This window comes from Canis lupus, chromosome 1, assembly GCF_048164855.1.
Source record: "Canis lupus baileyi chromosome 1, mCanLup2.hap1, whole genome shotgun sequence".
Taxonomy (NCBI): Eukaryota; Metazoa; Chordata; class Mammalia; order Carnivora; family Canidae; genus Canis; species Canis lupus.
Genome location: NC_132838.1, coordinates 62,701,486 through 62,720,890, shown reverse-complemented (window position 1 = coordinate 62,720,890; position 19,405 = coordinate 62,701,486). Strand labels below are relative to the sequence as shown.

The window sequence follows — 19,405 nt, the reverse complement described above, 5'->3', positions numbered from 1 at the left end:
TTTCTTGGTATGACTCAATGGACAACAGACAGTTTACAATTTAAGCCTACCTACTTCCTATAAAAAGGAAAAAAAAAATTATGTGGGTGTCACCTCTAAAGAAGACACATAACAGACACTAGTACGCAACATTCATTATATTTATTTTACTAAATAGTATGGTTCAAAAAAACACAAACAAATCAGAAAACTTTTACTTAAAACTAGTCCAACGAGATGGATGGTGTTGATGCCATCCCATCCCCTTCTTTCTACGTATGTGGAGCTGGAGCCATATCTGACAGCAAGCACTCATGTATACTTTGCCTTTCCTGTTGAACATGAATGAACTTCTCTGAACAAGAGAGACAAATGAAGTTTTACAAGATACAGGCACTTTATGTTCCCAGTTTTAAAAATAAGCCAAGTGAAAAATATTTAATAAAAGTAACTGGAACAGATAAAGCTTTAAGAGTTCTACCATTAGTTCTAGTGACTTAACACTCAATGCAAACAGACAGCATCAAACAAGTAAAACAAACAAAAGTTTAACTGGGGTTAATGGGCATATATGTAAAAAAGAAATCCAAGTTACTACAACTGGAGAAAAATGGCCATTTGAATCCAACTTAAAGATATGCCAACAATGTGCATTAAGTCTTATGTACCTACGTAGCTGAGTAACATCTGAAAGCTTTGCAAGAGTGTGTAAGTAAGAAAAGCAAAAGGTGCTTTTGATTCCACAGTATCTGATTAAACAAAACAAAGCAATTTACAAAAAAAAGTACCAAATGATACTTTAAAATAAATAGTTCATCATTTTGATGAATATATACATGTAGAGTCCACTTCTTGGGGATTTAACTATCTAAAAGTGGCATATCACTATCCAGAGGTGCAGGAGCAAGTTCACATAAATAAAACAGTGTGGCTTCACTAGCTTCGGCTTCAGTCAATGGCTCCAGGCGAACAAGCTTACTTTGGGTTGGCTCTGGATCTAGGCTGCTATCCAGAAGCTCATCAACTTCTATGGGTTTATCTACAGAGGACATAACTTCTGATGATGCTGTACTTCCCTGTTCAACAGTAGAAGCAGGGTTCCCATCGAGGAATGCAAGAAGTGGAAAGGCAGTGTACTGGATAAGCTGCTTATCTATAATAAAGATTAGAAAAATGCTCTTTTATCACCAGCTTATACAGAGTTCAAGCTGAAGGTGGAAAAAATGGAAACAGCTGTGCATATATGCAATCAGTACCCTTATACACCCAAACAAGAAATATGATACTTTGGTGTCAGTAAATTTTAAAATGTACTAGTCAGAAAAGTTAAGTCTTGTTATTCCAACTATTAAGATAGAGTTCTTTAAGTTCTCCTAAAGTTAATTTTTTTAAAAAGGACTTAAACTAGTACCTCACCAATTTAATTTTCTCTATAAGCTGAAACCTTGATACGTTATGCACAGAACTGAGAACAGTACATTCTGTGTTCAATCGTTAAGTATGGCAAGACTTTCCTTGGCTCACATTACTTTCTATGTAGGACTCTTTAATTTTAAAAATCTGTAAAAACTAATACTACATTTATACCTACCTGTTTTGGGTTTAGATTTTCTTCCCTCTTCTGAAACTGGCTGAACTACATTGTTCTTGGTAGTTTCTAATCCTTTATTCTCAGACTAAAAGAGAAAAAATAATATAAAAAATTCTTGTTTCATATTTTATATATTCCTAATAATGGCAAAAAATAAAAAACTGATACAGTATGTGAGCACTGATGTGTTATTTGAAATACAGGTGAAGGGGGAAAGCACCAGGAAGGATGAACTAGAAAGAGAAACAGATTTGAATAGGTAAGACTGGTTAAGAAAACTCCTGCTGTCATCAAGCGGATGAAATAAAGAACCTGAACTAGGATGACAGTTAAGTATGAAAAGAGGGGGCATTTCAAAAGAACAGACCGCACCGTCACAGGTAAAAGATGGAAATGAATCAAAGATGGCTGGTTTCAAACTAACAGATGATTCTTTAAACAATTAAACTCATCTTAAACAGCTTTGATTAAAAATGTATATTACTTATTTCTCTTCATTCACAAACAGAATATTTAGCATAGTGAACATTTTTAGAGTAGGTCAGGATTACATGGTGATATCCTTAAAACTATTATCTCTATATTTGGAAGCCTCAAAGTTGAGGTGAAGTTTCTTCATTTCCTTTGAGACTCTTTCAGTTCTTTTCTGTCATTTAAATTGCTTCTTTGAACCATTGTCTTCTCTCCTCACATCTGATTGCAAAGGGGATTAAACCTTTAATTTTGTTTAGTTCTTCAATGCTCTTTTCAATAATGTTCAAAACTGAGGTGCAGAGGTTCATAATTTTCCCTAAATAGCCGTAAGTTCCAGACAGTTGCTTGCTGGTTAAGTTTAAATGGTGTAAAAAACATACTATATCCTGTGATTACCTCATATTCATCATAAAATCATTATAAAATGAAGCAGTACAAGTTTCCAGATTCAGAAATAACAATGGCCCCAAGATATAATAAACTAAACCTTTCCAAAAATATACATAAAAACATTTTTCATTTAGCAATCACAAAAAAAAAACATTAATGCAATAATAAAATCTTTATTTTTTACTTTTTAAAATAGGCAGTTTCCAAGGATGCTACTTTTATTCCAAAACATGAGAACCAGGAATGAAAAGGGGTTTTCCATGCAAATTCTTACTCATTAGTAGTGGCCACTTAGATTGCTCTACTGAAGAATACAAGTAACCTGATTTATTAGGAAAGAGTGTTGTAATTTATGTTAATATAATACCTGTCATGAGCAAGGGAATGGCAGTTGATGTGCCAATTATTTGAAAACCTTAATCTAGATTTTAGAACTATAATGAAAAGTCATTCTCAAATTTTTTTATAGTACTATAATATGCAATTTGCTGTTTAACTGCTATTCCTGAGAAATGCATTTAAGCTATTGGTTTTGGAATAAAGAGGATATAATCCAAGAATAAAGAATGACTCAATGTGTAGCAATAAACAGTGCAGTAAATTCACTAACTGAATGCAAGAATGCACGATATGCATTCATTCACCTTATGACCTAACATTTAATAATACCATATTTAGTGAAACCCAGTGTGTTGAGGTGATCCACAGAACCTTACAGTATAAATCCAAGCAAACTGTGGTCCACATGCCAAATTCAGCATGCTGCCTGTCTTTGTAAATAAAGTTTTACTGAAACACAGCCATACTCATTCTTTTATGTATTGTCTATGGCTGCTGTTACGCTATAATTAGAGCACTATGCAGTTGTGACAGAGAACATATGGCCTGCAAAACTGAAAGTATTTACCAGCTGGCCTTTATAAAAGTATGCTAACCCCTGATAAAAATTATCCAAATACTGAATGTATAATCAACCTCAAATTCACAAATTCTTTCAACTCGAAGTTACCCAGGCTATAACTTCGAATATGCAGAAAAAATCTGGTCAGGCTATCCTCACACATGACATTAGTCAGATAAATTCTACCCCTCACTCTAAACACTTATATTTAAGTGTTCATTTTTTGACAACAAAGAACAAGAACCAAGATAAAATTTTAAGTCCACTAATCTAGATTTTGTACAGAAGACTTGATTTACACCTTGGTATTCAATAAACTGAGTATACACCTATTTAAGACAATAAACCATATACAAAGCAACAGAATGATTCTAATCAATCTGCTCGTAACAACTTCACATTGTCCTTACTATTCATTAAAAACCAGTTCTAAAGAATTTCCTGTCAACATTTGCTAATTCTAACTGGAAATCCTGTAAGTCCAAGAAAATTAAAAAAAAAAAAAATTACTTAAAAAAAAATGTTGAAAGCCCACACTTCATTGTTTCAACCTGCCTTACCTACAATTAGTACAAATTAGTTCAAATCCCTGAGCTTTAGTTGCATGCTAATAAAATGAAGGAACTTAAAAAATATGGGTACCCGTGAATTTTCAATAAAAAAATGCCGAGAAGCTGTTTACGGAGGAATAAGAATGTAAACTGAAGTACATAAAACATGAAGAAATATTTTAATAATTTGTTTCAGTGATACACCTGAACATGCCAAGTTTAAGTCAGTTGATCTCCCAGCACCTTAATGGCTGATTTCACACTGACAGTTAATCACACAAATGCCTACAGAATTGGGCAATGACTCACCTCATAACCAAAAGCTCATTTTTCATCTAAAATTTTACTATCTTGACCACATATATAAGGTAAGAATATAAAATGCTTTTTGTAACTGGGAGTCATACTGCTGTCTACTTACTAGGACTTTTTCTCAGATTCTTACAGCTATGGGTCCTGAGCAACATGAATTAAAACTTACTTTTGTATTATTGATGTAATCTGTGGAATTCATCTGCACAGAACTAGTGAAAAGCTGAAAGACCAAACAAGAAAGATGATAAGTTTAAAAAATATTAAAAAAGAATTAACTGTGTGTTCAAAATTTTTATACAGCCATGTTGGGTGAAGAAATGTAGCTCCTGCACTAGGAAGTTTTCATACAGTAAAACAAGTTTGAAAGAGAAAAGCAGGAAAGAAAGAAAAACATATAAAAGCAGAGCAAGCTAGCCCATGCGTCAGAAGTTGTAAGAATGTCTCTATAAAACAGTGGGGGGACCTTACGGAAAAAAAATAAATAAATAAAGTAAATAAAATAAAACATTGGGGTAAATCACTTAAGAAAATGATGGTTTGGCCAACTTCGCCTCTCCTTCATTTCCTTATGATTACTTTCTCTCTAAATGCCTTTGGCTTTAAGTGGCATCCAGGGCTGAGTCCCTTGCCTTGACAGTAAACCTTCTCTACCTGCTAATTATGTGAGAAATTTATAGAATCTGCTCTACAATGGTGGCTTCTAAATTACACCTCAGAGTCCTCTGACCAAATAGCATACTTACTTCCTTGTTGGTTCTTTTTACCTTGCCTAGCAACAGAAGACGTAAATACTAAGACCACTGCTCACTAAACCCCTTGGTCCAGCCAATTTACAGACATAACTTTTAAGTCATAAGCTTCAAAGTCATTTATTCCACAAGGATTTATTGAACATCTAAGAAATAATTGACATCATGAAGAATACAAGATGAAGACACTATTCCTGCTCTCCAGGAGCTCACAATCTAAAAGACAAGAACAACGTCAAATAGTAACATATGATCAGATACAATCCAGTATTAAAATACTAATTGATGATGGGGATCAAAAGTACTAAGAAGAGAAAGGAGAAAACCACACACACACACACACACGAAACAAAAAGTGTTGATGAAGCTATCCAACGTGTATCAGTCCCTGGAGAATGGTTAGGACTTGGAAAGGAGAGAATGGAGGGAGAAAAAATTATAGCACGAGCAACCATAGAGAAGAAGGTTGAGGGGGAAGTTCTAGCAACAGACAAGATGACCAATCCAAATAATATGAAAGTTCTGAGTTGAATAATAAGCTGTATACATAAAGTTCAAGAAGTAGAACAAAATTGGTAAGAGGATAAGACCACATTCTGTCAGCAGTAAGAGGCCTGAAAAAGCCCTGAGCAATGATTAAAGCATTTTATGAGAATGAACACAAAATGGTTCACAGGATATAATGAAATGCAGATAGATCCCTCCTCCACTGTCTCTAGACACTGATTCCTCTCCTTAAAGTTCCATTTTCATGATTGTCCTAAAAATATTCCCAGCTCTTCCTTTTCTTAACTTTTCCCCCTTTCATATTATCTACTGATAAATGAAAAGGAAGAGACTCAGATCCTTAAGAGCAGTTAACCATACATGACTGCCAATCTCTGCCAGGTTCGTCTCATCACTGCCTCTGAGCCTGACCATATTTGATCCCTACTGAAAGTAACATCTGTAGAGTATAAGCTCCTCACTCCTTCTTTGCCCCACTCATGCCACCCACTAAATCAGGGATACCTTCATGTATTCCCAGCAGATGTATAATGTGAAGCAAAAAAAAAAGTAGATCATACATGAGTGACACTAGTTGAATCCTAAGGCCAGGCCTCTCCTGCTGACTCCACACTGGGTCACTCAGAACTGAACTCTGTAGAGAACCCATAAACTCCTCAGCATACCTTATTCATGTCCTTACCATCTTTGCCATCTCAGAGAAAAAGGCAACCTATGGATGCATAGGCATATGCAATTTTACATTTTTACAATACAGTATAATTCAAGGATGAAATAATGAAGGTCTTGGATGAAGGAGGCAACAGAAAGTAGGGATGATTTACGAGTGCTATTTTTGAAAATACACAGGACTTGATGAACAATGAGATAAAGATAAGGAAACCAAAATGACTCAGTGATTATTATCCTAGTGAGTAGAGAGAAGTCTGATACCACTACAAAAAAATAAGAAAGCTGAGAAAGCTGAGAAGTATAGCTAGTTTAGAGAATAAAGAAAAGTTTGTGTTAAACACAATCTAAGACAAGATCTTAACAAGATCTTCTTAACTGCTGATCCCAAAGGCATGGAATTAGAATCCAAGTTTACTTTAAAAAGATATTAAGAGGTAGAGATAAAAATTTGAGAGCAATCATAGAACCAAAATCCCTTCAAAGAGGAAGGATAGAAAAAGAAGAGACTCAGAACAAATAAAAAGCTAAAAGAATGGTTACCTTGGGAAATACAAGTAGAAAACTACAGGAAAAAGAAAAGCTCTTAGAGTAAACAGAGATTAGCTAGGAAGACCGGGGGAAAAAACCAAAGTCCAGTGCCTCTAGAATTAACAGAAGTAGTTCCATTGTCAAAAGTAACCAGTATTAATAATAATAGCACTAATTATTTATAATCCCCACAAGAGCGCTTTGTGTTAAGCATTAGCCGCATTTAACAGATGGGGAAACTGAACAAGAGAAGTAAAATTTCCCAACGTTAGTATCAGAACTAGTAAGTGACATGAGCCAAATGAAGCCCAAATCTGATTCAGAATAAACCTACTAGCCCAATGGCCTGACATAAAAAACAAAAACAAACGTAGCCCACTATGGATAAACCAAGGCAGCACAGGCTTAGAGTAAAAAAGCAAGACAATGCAGGGTTTCAAAAAGAAATATAGGGTAAAAAAGAAGTAACAAATATAGCTACTCATTTCTAAAGTTTTGTAGTGAAATGATGAGAGAAGCAAAATGGTAAATGAGCAGAGCAACACATCAAAATGTTTAAGATGGAAATCTGTGTCCACTGAAGCGAGATGGGAAAGATCAAGGACAGAGATAGAAAAAGAGAGAGGCAGAGGGCAGGTTTACAAATAAACTTTAAAGAGAAAGTAAGCACTTCCTCTAAGAAAGAAGATTCCACAAAAAAAAAAAAAAAAAAAAGAAGATTCCACAGCTTACCAGAGACCCAGGGTATGGTGATTATCTTCTATGAATAGGGAGGAGCTGGCTAGATGAGGTTTTGGGGACAGAAGAGTATGATAAATGTTCCAAGCTTAAATTAAAATCATCTAATTGAAGACTGCAAGGATTTGCAGAGGGTCAGGATTATGGAATTTTATTTCCTTTTTTATGATCCAGGGGACAGCTATCCTAAAAGGTCCATGGATTCAGACTGGGAACAAAGAATGATAGAATCAAGAAGGGCTGCCAAATTACTATTAACAAATTAAAGCAGGTCATTAGCGTGGATATTGAATTCACTTAAGATGGTAACATAAGCCAGTATGAAAAAGAAATCTTCAAAGAAAGGGAAATCCATCCTGTCACATACTGATGGTTTGTAAAAGATAATCAAATCGTGCATACTGACAAAGACTGAGAAGCAGAATGATAAGGTGGTATATTAATAAGATTAAAGAGCAATAAAGGACTAATTCCTTTTAGCCTCACTGAGAAGCTCTTAAAAGGATAAGAGAATATTTTGACATGAGAAAAGCTGCATTTTAAGGCAGAAAAATGCAACAACAACAACAAAAGGAGCGACAAAGCTTTTCAGGGCAGAAAAACATATCACAACAGAAAATGGAAATCAGGGAGAGAACAATACACAAATTTCATCTGGATAGGACCAAGCCACAGTAAGGGAGAGAGGAGTGGTAGGAGCAAGAGGTAAGAGAGCAAGAAAATTAATGCCAGAAATGGTAGATAGGATTCACAGTCCAGACAACATTGGGAGTCATGTTCATATAGGTGGTGGTACGGACTGGAACAGGATAACCTTAGGACTCAGGACATAAAAATTTTAAAAATATAGCAAATATAATAAAATATAGTTCATTTGATTAGAAAACATTAATTCCCAAAGTCTTAGAAAGTGTCTTCATGCTATTTCCTGGCTAAGTAATTCTATTACTAAATTTCCACCAATTTCTATTGAGCGACAATTTATTCTAGAGCAAAACAAAACACAGCCACAAGTCCAGAAAAGGCCTGGATTTAGCAGCACTGTTGAACAGAATTGATATGTTGTTATAGGAGGATTAACTGAACTACTATTCAGAAATGGGTAGTGATCAACCTCCTTCACTGTCTTGAACCATCTGCTCATTGTTTCTAGTACACAAAATCATTCATTTTAAAAAAAGAAAATGCAAAAATAGTGAGAATACAAGAAAATGATGTGATCTATAAACAGTATACATAAATACACAAACTGCCAGTATAGCAAGAAGTATTCAAAGTACCTACATCAACCAGGAGATCTGGGTCTATGCTAAACTGTCTTCCCGACAGCATGGCTTGAAAGTCCTCTAAGCTGCAATCAATACTGTCAAGATAATCCAACAGCTCAACCCTAAGGAAAAAATATTAAAAAAATATCAAATACTGGGTTTCCTTGTTTTTACATTTAAACTCACATTACAAAATTCTTAATCGTAAGAGATCCTATTCAGTATTTGAGATTCCCAAAAATGTGGTCTACTAAGAACTCACAGCTTTTACACAAAACTTTAATATTTACAGAAAAAAAGATTGTGACAACCATCTGATTTATCTTTTTTCCTCTACCCTATAAATTATAAAATATTTAACTTATTATTGGTAATTGCTACTAATTTCTGGTTTTCTTATAAGTCCCTTAACAGAGATTATCTTATTCTATAGCCCTGATAAAACACAAATACACACACACACTTTATGAATATTCAAAACAAGTATCTCATTAAAGAAATCTAAGGAATTGCCAGGAAAATCTCAAGACTATTCTTGAGATGATTAAATCCCTCTCAAAAAAAAATTTGCAGAACTTAGCCCTGACTAAAACAAAGAAAGTTACGTGGGTTCATAATCTGAAAAGAAGATCATTCAAAGAAAATAGAACATGTGAAGTAAACAAAGCAAGCAAATAAACTCAGATAACATCTGGATGAGCACTCACTTTCCCAAAAGATTGATGTTATCATTTAAAATGGAATCCATCATGGTCACAGGATCTTCTGTGGTCAGACTGGATGAGCCATTTAGCTGGACAGCACTAGACATGAGAGGACTGGTGCCATCACTGCCTGAACTTAGGGATTCTCTGGCTGGTTCATTCTGATCTCCACTCTGAATGACAGGTGCATACTCATCTTCATTGTCATCTTCAACAATGACAATATCAGGGTACTGGCTACAGCTAGATCAGCAATATGAGAAAGAACCAATTATATTTTCAAACACATTCAATAAATTAATTTGTCCATTCATTCTTCATGGAAACCTTCTCCCCAAAACACGTATCAAAAGGCACAAATTTCTTGGGTGAGTCACCTTAATCACAAATATTGATTCACCATATGATGAGACCACAAAGAATCAATTAAAGATGTTTAACTCCAAAATTAAAAAATCAGAATTCTCATTACTTTTTGTTGGAAGTCTTTTTACTGAGGGGAGAACATCTCATTAAATATTTTGGCTTTTTCAGTTTAATAAACCAAATATGAATTAGACAGTAAATTATGACAGAATAAAGTTGTTTCGAATTTAACTCTTTGATAAGAAAAGTAACCAATATTTTCACAAATTTTACTTCATAATTTCCTTACTTGGATGGATCAGATATAACATCCTCATTAGTTTCTGGAATAACTGGGATATTTTCTTCATCTGCATTATCATCAGTTACATCATAAATAATGATGTCATCTGAAATCCGCTCCCTTGGCTTTAAACCTTCAGTCCTACTGTGTGGAACCTAAAAAAATCAGGCAGAAAATGTATCAAAAACTGAAATTATATGGACTACTGAACAACATACCATTTAAAAAGTGTTAATTGGGCACCCATTATTTACTAAATTTTGAGGAACAATTTAGCTATGTTCTCTGCCCCAATGGGACTTACTAATTTTATTTATACCAATTCACAAAGGTATGAGGTGTGTTACTTCATTCTACTTATTTCTTTGACTGTAAGGAATCTTGAAGGTGGCATGCCTCAGAATGATTCTATGGAAAGATTTTCAAATTTTAAAGTATTTTTTATATCCAAAGGGTTAAAAAAAGAAAAAATCTTAAGACTTCATTAGGAATTTCAAGCATAACCAGATGGCCACTGTTGCTGATGAGGATTATTTTATCCAAGCTACTCTGACATATGGTTTATTCTTTCTCATTAAATGCTTTCATTAATAGGAAAAAAAAAACCATTCCAATAGCTCCAGTTAAATGTCAGCCTGAGTTTTTAGCAATAATTTTTTTTTATTCATTTGCAGATATATTTAGGTTGTAGGTACACAATAAATAAGAAAGCATTCGATTCTCTAAAGCAAATTAAACTCATTATTAAAATGCAAAATCTATAAATTTCAACAGTAGATAAATCTGAGGCAAAAGATCCAAAGTACTTAAAAATTTATAAATCCGGTTAAATTAAGAAATCTTCATCCATTTACATTGAATCTTCAATCCTAAAAACACAATAGTTAGGTATGCTTTATTATTTAGAAACAGTAGTGGGAAGAAGAACCTGATGTTAACTGATTTGCTCAAGAAAAAAAATCTTGGTACTCTAATAACAAATCTGAAGCAGTATTTAGAATTCTAAGATTTGAAAGTTACAATAACAATCAGCTATTAAAGGAAGTCTAGACACTGGACTGGAATGATTTGCCAATGGGTGTAAGTTTGACAAATGATCCAGAGAGCCCAACACAAAAATAAAGGTAAACAAAAATAGTTTTGAAATTGCTAGAGTAAAAAGTCTAGTCTACACAACTTATAATAAAAGTTGGAAACTTAAAATAATTTATGGATGAATGCTTAATTACATAACCATAATACTGAATTAATATCAAGTAGTAGAGATGAACTTAATTTAATAAATCTCAAAACAAAACCAAGTGAAAAAAGTCACAATGTAAAATGATATGTGCAAAACAGTATCATTTATTTATTTATTTATTTTTTTAAAACAGTATCATTTGTATGAAGCTTGGATACATGCAAAATAATAGCAAATACTGTTCATGAGTTCACACATATAAAATGACCAATTCAAAAATGACTGATATAAATACCATTTCAAGATAGTGATTATCTATGAGAGACCGAAGAGGAGTCAAAAAACAAACTTGAGAGGCAAAAAAACAAACTTGGGAACAGGAAACTAAAATAATTCTATTTATAGCAGTTTCTTTCTTAAAATAATTTAAAGCAAATAATTTAAAAAGGCATGATTTAATAAAACTGGAGGATGAACATTTAGATTATTATTCACTAAACTTTGAATGTGAATTCTGAATACATGAAATACTGCTGTAATAAAATTTGGTTTGATATAACAAATATAAAATAGAATTTAACCAAAAAATTACTTTATGATGGTGATTATCAGCTGGTTCTTTGACTATATGCTGAAACAAATTCTTCTTTTGGGCTCCATTAGTATTTAGAAGTAGAGGCCTGAAAATCAGAAGATATTCATGAAATTCAGTGAAGCGAGCACACAAGAAATTTAAACTATTCTAATATTTTACCCTCACATGAACATATACACTTTAATAAGAAAAGATTTTAGTTAGGGATACACAAAGAACATAGTGATACACAATGGTCACATCTTAGGAACAGAAACTAGGGGGTGACTCTGCCTAGGTCTTTGATTTTGCCATTCTTCTATACTAGTTTTGCTAAAATTAATATAATAACTATAATAAATAATATGTAGTATATAACAATGATATATAATAATATAATAAATACAATATACTATTTCATTGCTGACTGAACTATATCATTATGAACTGTACTAACATACATAACTAGTTCATGGAAGTAGAGTTAAGGCCACAGCATGAAGTGTGCACATAACCAAGCTTTAAGATAAGTTTTTTCTTCTTCCAACTACTCCTTTGTCCACTATCCTTAAGCTTTAGTTGTAACAATGGCAAATACTACTAACACTTTTATGTATCATAAGCCACAGTCAATATTTGGGTTTTTAAATTCCTTATTAGTGGATTAAATATAAGTGATCAAGTATTTTTGTTTTCAATGTATGACCTTCTTTTAAAAATTTCCCCTCACTCAGGCCTTCTAACTTTACAGTAAATGGCTAATGCAAATAAAAATGGATTCCTGATTAACTCCCTATATGTCTGTAAAGTGACCATTTAGCTATACTTGTCTCTGAAAAACATTAGCAGGATGACTGGAGGAAGAAGTAACACTACTCTTGAATTGCTGAGAGTATAATTTAACAAGGAAGGACTATTCCTCTGGAACAACAGACATACACTAAGCGAATGTAGGCCATTCACTGTTAAACACTAACATGTTTAGCTGTCCAGAAATAGGTCAAAGTATTTTACACAGAAACTTACCTTTTACGTTTTAAGCTCACAAGCTGGTTATTCTGAACCAATGTAACAATAAACTGGACAATCTAAAAGGAAAATATACACAAAAAATTTCCCATCATAGACTCCTAATTCTTAGTCCACATTACAAGTGTTAAGAAATTAATTCAAATACTACATATTTTCTAAGTCACATAATGTCTCTCGTGTTAACATATTTGAAATTTGGGTGCACCTTGTAATTAATATCTAAAGAAATGTAACAGTTTCCAGGCAGAAGAATAACCTGTAATAAAAGTAGCAGCCACCCAGGATATCAAGATGCCTAAGACATTCATCTACTTATCCATCCATCCATTCATCTATCTATCCCCCCATGCATCCATCTACCCAATACTCTACTCAGTTATTTGTTTTGGTGCTAAGATCCAAGCATGCCTGAATACAGATCCCAAGTTTTTAACTGAAATTCTTTCAAGACTATGCTGAGGGGTGGGGGGGAGTGACAAGCAACATTTTTCTTAAACTAGGTAATGCAATTAGAGGCCAAAGAAATTTCCATCTCTTTCAGAAGAGAGCATAAAATTTTCAAGGGAGAAAAAGCTTATTGGGTTATTCTAGAAAAATTATTGCTTAATAAAATCATGAAATATCTAATTATACAGTAACAGAAATAAACCCCAAAATACAGTTAATTAGAAATTATCCAAAAATAAATATACAATTTCAAAGTTGGGAGTACATTTTTTTTTAAATAAACAATGAATAGATTTTGTTTCAGATGGTTTTCCTCTTAACTATCCAAGACACACATACTGCCAATCAAGAAAAGCTGGTTTAATCTTCAGAGCTTAATTAAATTTAAAAGGAAAAGGCTACTAAACAGATCAAGACATGCAAACAATCTTTCATATTTTATGACAGCATTTCTTACAGTGTGGTCCATGGACCAGCAGTATTAGCCCAGGAATCTGTTAGACACACATTCTCAACCCCACTCCATAATTAACGGAATCCGAAATTCTGAGGACAGGGTCCAGCAATGTCCTCCAGGTGATACTGATGTGAATGTGAGAATCACTGGCTTAGGATGTCTTGAAATTTATTGTCACCTTCCTAAAGGAGCTAAAGAAGTGAGGATCATATGGTGAACTATGAAAAGCAGTATATCACTGAGAGGCTATAAATAAAGGCCAAAAGCAACTGGAGGACTATTTAGACTCTTTGCAGAAAAGTTAAACAGTTTTAGAGTCATGAAAAGGAAGCTAGCCACTAAATTGTTTATTCAAAAGAAAATGCTGACTGATGCTGATGAGAAGACAAATTTAAACTTAAAGGTATCTATGAAATAATTTGGTTTCAATTACTTTTGTTAATTTATAAGTGTTATAAAAAATTCTAAAAACATTAGTGGTTGAATTATAAGAACATGAAGCACTGGCTAAATTTCTCCTGAAATTTTTTCTGTATTTTAGTTCTCTTATTAAGACAATTCTGCATCATGCTGTACACAAACCTTGTTTCCTGAAGAAGATAAGGCACCTAACATTTACAACATCTAATTTCTGGACCTGGTAAGTTCTATAACAGGTACTATTTATCCTATCCTGTAACAAGTACCTATACCAGGTAACTCACATATACTATTCCAATTAATATAAAGCCAAGGAGTGAATGGCAGACATATGAGGCAAATACAGCAATACAGAAGAGATTATCAGCTATCACTACGCATCATGAAAATTCCCTAGCTCCACCAAACCACATTTATTCAAAACTCAAATTTGAGCAGACAGTATGCTAGGTTTCATGAAAACCTGAAATCCTCTATAAGTATTCCATCAACTTTCCTTGCTTTTAGGTGAAAAAAAAATCATATAGTATTATAAGCTAATATTTAACTAAAACGTTTTCTGGAAAAGATTAAAAGATTTTTTTTTCTTAATGAAGTGCAGGCTAAGGTACATCTATACTTTTTTTTAAAGATTTTATTTATTTATTCATGAGAGAACAGAGAGAGAGGCAGAGACACAGGCAGAGGGAGAAGCAGGCTCCCTGCAGAGAACCTGATGTGGGACTCGATCCCAGGATCCTGAGATCAGGCCCTGAGCCAAAGGCAGGTGCTCAACCACTGAGCCATCCAGGTGCCCCCAAACACCTATCATTTTAAATCAGCTATTCTTAACAGGCTTGCATGTTGGAATCAGCTATGGAAGTTTTGAAAGTATATGTACTTGGACTAAACACTTAGAACTAAATTGTACATTCAACCTTCACTTACATACTGATTTGGAAAAACTATACACACACACACACACACACACACACACACACAGTGTATCTATCTGACTACAGGCCAAAGGCTGCAACCATTCATCTCTGTTCTAAGCTTGCTCCACTAGACCCAGATCCTGTCAAGTCATAACCCTATTTTTAGCTAAAGGCATCTCAGCACAAACCAGCTGAAGTTCTCCCACCCTTCCTCCCCCTCAAAAACCTGTTGCTTAAACTTAAGAGTCTAGTTTACTCATGAGCAAAAAATAGCTGCCTTAATTACTTTTATGTTTCAAGTCTTATTAACATATGAAAGCTGATATGAAAAGACTAAATCACAAGGACACAATGCAACAGAGAGATTTTCAGTTTCCCCAGTAATTTTCAGCTCAGATACTAAAATCTAGAATTTATTTTACTGCTTTTCTGGAAATACTAATAATGGCATACATTGGTAACTAATTTTTTGAATTCATAATTTGGTGAACTGATTTGAAAATTTTAGTCATTTGTCTTCAAAGACCATATCTATGCCATTTCAAGTAAAAAAAAATAGTAAAAACAAAAGAACACAGTAAGACTGTTATTCATAGTTAAAAAAAAAAGTGTAGTATATTAATTATGTTCCTAAAAATAAAGTATCTTTAAAGTTGTTATATCAGGCTAAAAGTCACTTACTTAAAGCTAATGAGACTTAGGCTGAGAATATGGAATAACCATATTTAGGTAATGAGAAATGTTCCTTATTAAAAAGAAAATATAACAGTTGACCTAATTTGTTTGATTTCATAGTTTCACTATTATATACGAACCCAATATATAAGAAACTAAGATCAATCACTGACTATTCCATAGAGATTTTTTTTGGGTCACAAATGGTACACAAATTAAACAAAGGCAGATTACAGTCATGGGATGAAAAAGCTTACCTTTCGAATAACTTGTTGCTGTTGTGCATGTTTTGCTCGTAATTCTGACACCTCCTTCCAAAGGGACTCATTCTCACTATGTTATCATTTATTAAAAAGCAAAACAAAATTTAGTGAGAAACCCAGACCTCATTATCTTTAATTAGGAATACCAGTGAACTTTCCTATATATTTTCATGAAAATGAAAAAACTTTGGTTCAATTATATAAAATGGCAACTATCTTGACACAACTCCAGAATCATCCCTTCCTAACTATAGTACTTCATATTCATGGCAATATAAACACAAAAATTAAAGACACATGCCTATAGCCAATATAGTAGTAGGCAATTTACTTCTCTGACAATGTGGTTCATTACTTCTTGTTTAAAAAATAAACTAATCTTTGGCTACCAAGTGAATTCAGGAGTTGTGCTTAGAAAAGAATTATTAAAGGAAGTGACATTTATCCAGCACTACCTATGTTCCAGGCATTATACTAAGCATTTTAGTGTATTTCTTATCTAAACTTCTCTATCAGTTGAGAAAGGAATTATTAGCTCTATTTTATAGAGGAGGACACTGAGCCTCAAGAATTGAGAGGACTTGCCTAAGTTCACACAGGTAATGTGTAGTAAGTGTTAAAGTTGATCTGAAAGTTTATCAGGTCCTAAAACTATCTTAAGATGTTTCAAACACAGACATAGAAAAATACTAAAAAAAAAAAAATTTAAAGCATGTCTAAATATGTGACAAACCAATAATTTGCCTAGTAGTAATAGTTTCTTTTCCTTCATTAACTACTATTGAAATTGCAGTTATTAAGTATTAGCAGCAACAATACTTAGAAGGCATGAAGGATAATCCACCTATTAAATGCTTTAAGTTTTGTTCTTGTTAATTTCCATAATATCCATCCTCTTCAAGCTAAACTATTACAAAAGGGACTTCTATATCTTACATACAGAAGATCTTGAAAATAAAACTTTCTTTAATACTTACTGAATAGGATACTCTTTTTGACTCAGATATTTGAAGATATTATCATCTGCCTACTAAATTTAAGTAGAAGAACAGTTACCTCTAAAACTTACAGGTCCAATCTGGGGATCTATTTCTTAAGGGCTAAACTGGAGATTCAAGGAATTGGGTCAAAGGGCACCTCAGTAGACACAAGATACATACCATAAACTAGCATAACTGATTAAATGAAATACACAAAATGGGACAGCTTAAAATTAAACCTTATTAAAAAATGGAATCAAAATTCAAGGTTATTCTTTTAACGAAGACACCTGAGTTAAGACAGCTACACTAATATCCCACATTTGAAATGGAAGAGAGAGAATACATAAAATCAATCAAGACCTTGGCCCCTATTAGGAAAAGAAAAAATCTCAACTACTTACTAAGAAGAGAAGTATACATTGAGAGAAGTATACATCTACTCTATATACAAGTTGTTAGTGTGGCAAGTAATGGTGCCAAGAATTGCCATAAGGCAAAAGTATGTTTCTGTAGATAAATGATTTGAATAACACCATTACCATGTCTATGTATGATAAATACCAAGTAAAGCAAGTCTCTTGCATCCTTTTCCCTATTTTTTTGTGTTCTATTTTATCTTAAGCCACATAGAAAAAGCATATTAAACTGCCATAAAAGAAGAGATGAGTAACATATGTAGTATCTTTTTATGGCTTGTGTTCCCTCATGTGTGTGAACATCATATGAATGCTAAGTGGAATCATATTTCCTACACTGATTTATTTTTTTAAAAGATTTTACTTATTTATTTGAGAGAGAGCATGCACACATACATAAGCCAGAAGAGAGGCAGAGGGAAAGGGAGAAGCACATTTCCCCCTGGGGCAGGGAGTCTGATGTGGAACTCAATCTCAGAACCCTGAGACCATGACCTGAGCAGGAAGCAGACACTTAATGGACTAAGCAAGCCACTCAGGGGCAATTCCTACATGAATTTAAATATCTATTGTTTCATCAGCGAGACTCCTGCATCAAACTGTTTTAATTGCCCATAGTCATAAAATCTTTTGACCACGGTCAAGAAAATATAATATTGAGGTAAAGTCAAGGGCTAAAAATCAAACTAAGGGAACCAGTACTTACAGAAAAAAGACCTTTTATCTTGGCTTCAACAATGAGATCTAAGTACTTAAAGCACTAACCTCCAATCCCAACACACACACACCAATCCCTATATGAAGATTATATTTGGCAATAATACTTTACCTTTTTAATTCAGAAAGTCTGGACTCAATAGTTTCTTGTTTTATTTGAACTTTCTGAGCACTACTTATAATTTTTGTTAAATCTTCCTGACGAATCTTATTTTCTTCTGGTTTTGAAGATGAAACCTTTTGAAAACAAATGTAGGAAATCAAATACTATATACCATATTTGTAATTCAAAGTTTCCCTATTAAAAAAAAAAAGTTTCCCTATTATAAGTGGGTTTGTAGCTGATTCAGGAAGTTAGATTTAGTTCCAAAAAGCCCAGGATAGGATTCTATAAAAAGAATAGCTCAAAGACAAGGATAAGAAATAATCCTTTTTTTTTTTTTTTTTTTAATGTGGAGAAGTTTCTACAAGCAGGAACAACTTAGGGGCTTTTTTTTTTCATTCCCTTTAGCCAAACTCACTGTAATTTCCCCAAGCCTCTTCATTATCACATTCCACGTTTAATTAAATTTATGCAGTAACAGCTGCACACTAGGCCATTTTGTTTCATGGTCCATTACTCTTTTATCCCTCTTCTTTTGTGGATTTAGTAAAAATATTTTATTTCAGTAAAAGATACCATTCATTAAAAAATATGTTATTAGATGCTTACTATATGCAAGGGACTTATTCTGGGCATTGGATATTCAGCAGTGAACTACAGAACAAGCCCTCCAGGGAGTGGACATTCTAACAAAAGTTTACATATTTTAAGCTAAATTAGAAAGAGTGAGCCATCCCAATATGGATGATTTTTCACCCTCAGTCAGAATGTAAACATTTTCCTTCCCTCTAGAACGTATTTGAAGACTGAGCCTTTAGGACAGTTGACTGCAGAAAAAAATATAAAATAGAGGGAAATAATTAAAGCTTTATTAGTCTAAGTTATCCCAACAAAAACAACTGTGTATTTCTATACATTCTTAATTTCAATAGGTGAAATATTGTGTTGGCCAAGTATGCTACATGGTAATGCCTTAAATAAATCATATTAACAATAGCTCACCTTCCTTTTAATGTTCTCCAACAAGTCATCCTGGCCTTGTTTGAAGTAAGGATGCTGAAATTCAACAGGCCCATCTCGTTCCTGCTTTACAATTCCAGAGTCAATATGCACAACCTTACGAAAACCATCTGAAAAAAAGATTCAAAATTTAGATGACTAAAATAGATAAAAGTAAAAAAATTTCCCTTTCCTTTATCAAC

General features: G+C 33.4%; 1 protein-coding gene across 10 annotated transcripts in view; it reads right to left on the bottom strand.

Annotated features, from left to right (window-relative positions):
• Positions 1-19,405, bottom strand: part of HSF2 (heat shock transcription factor 2) — a 40,902-nt gene that overhangs the window by 7,638 nt on the left and 13,859 nt on the right. For 4 of the 10 annotated variants that reach the window (XM_072832291.1, XM_072832283.1, XM_072832292.1 and 1 more), the window contains exons 3-13: positions 19,206-19,333; positions 18,213-18,337; positions 15,979-16,054; positions 12,800-12,861; positions 11,792-11,879; positions 10,023-10,171; positions 9,371-9,610; positions 8,680-8,785; positions 4,368-4,421; positions 1,571-1,655; positions 959-1,132 (exon numbers count right to left, since the gene is read on the bottom strand). In XM_072832291.1, the coding sequence (XP_072688392.1) occupies positions 959-1,132; positions 1,571-1,655; positions 4,368-4,421; positions 8,680-8,785; positions 9,371-9,610; positions 10,023-10,171; positions 11,792-11,879; positions 12,800-12,861; positions 15,979-16,054; positions 18,213-18,337; positions 19,206-19,333 (1,287 nt within the window). Of the gene's footprint in view, positions 1-122; positions 1,133-1,570; positions 1,656-4,367; positions 4,422-8,679; positions 8,786-9,370; positions 9,611-10,022; positions 10,172-11,791; positions 11,880-12,799; positions 12,862-15,978; positions 16,055-18,212; positions 18,338-19,205; positions 19,334-19,405 lie in introns of those variants that run through there. The other 6 variants (XM_072832267.1, XM_072832305.1, XM_072832316.1 and 3 more) reach the window with 4 other exon arrangements.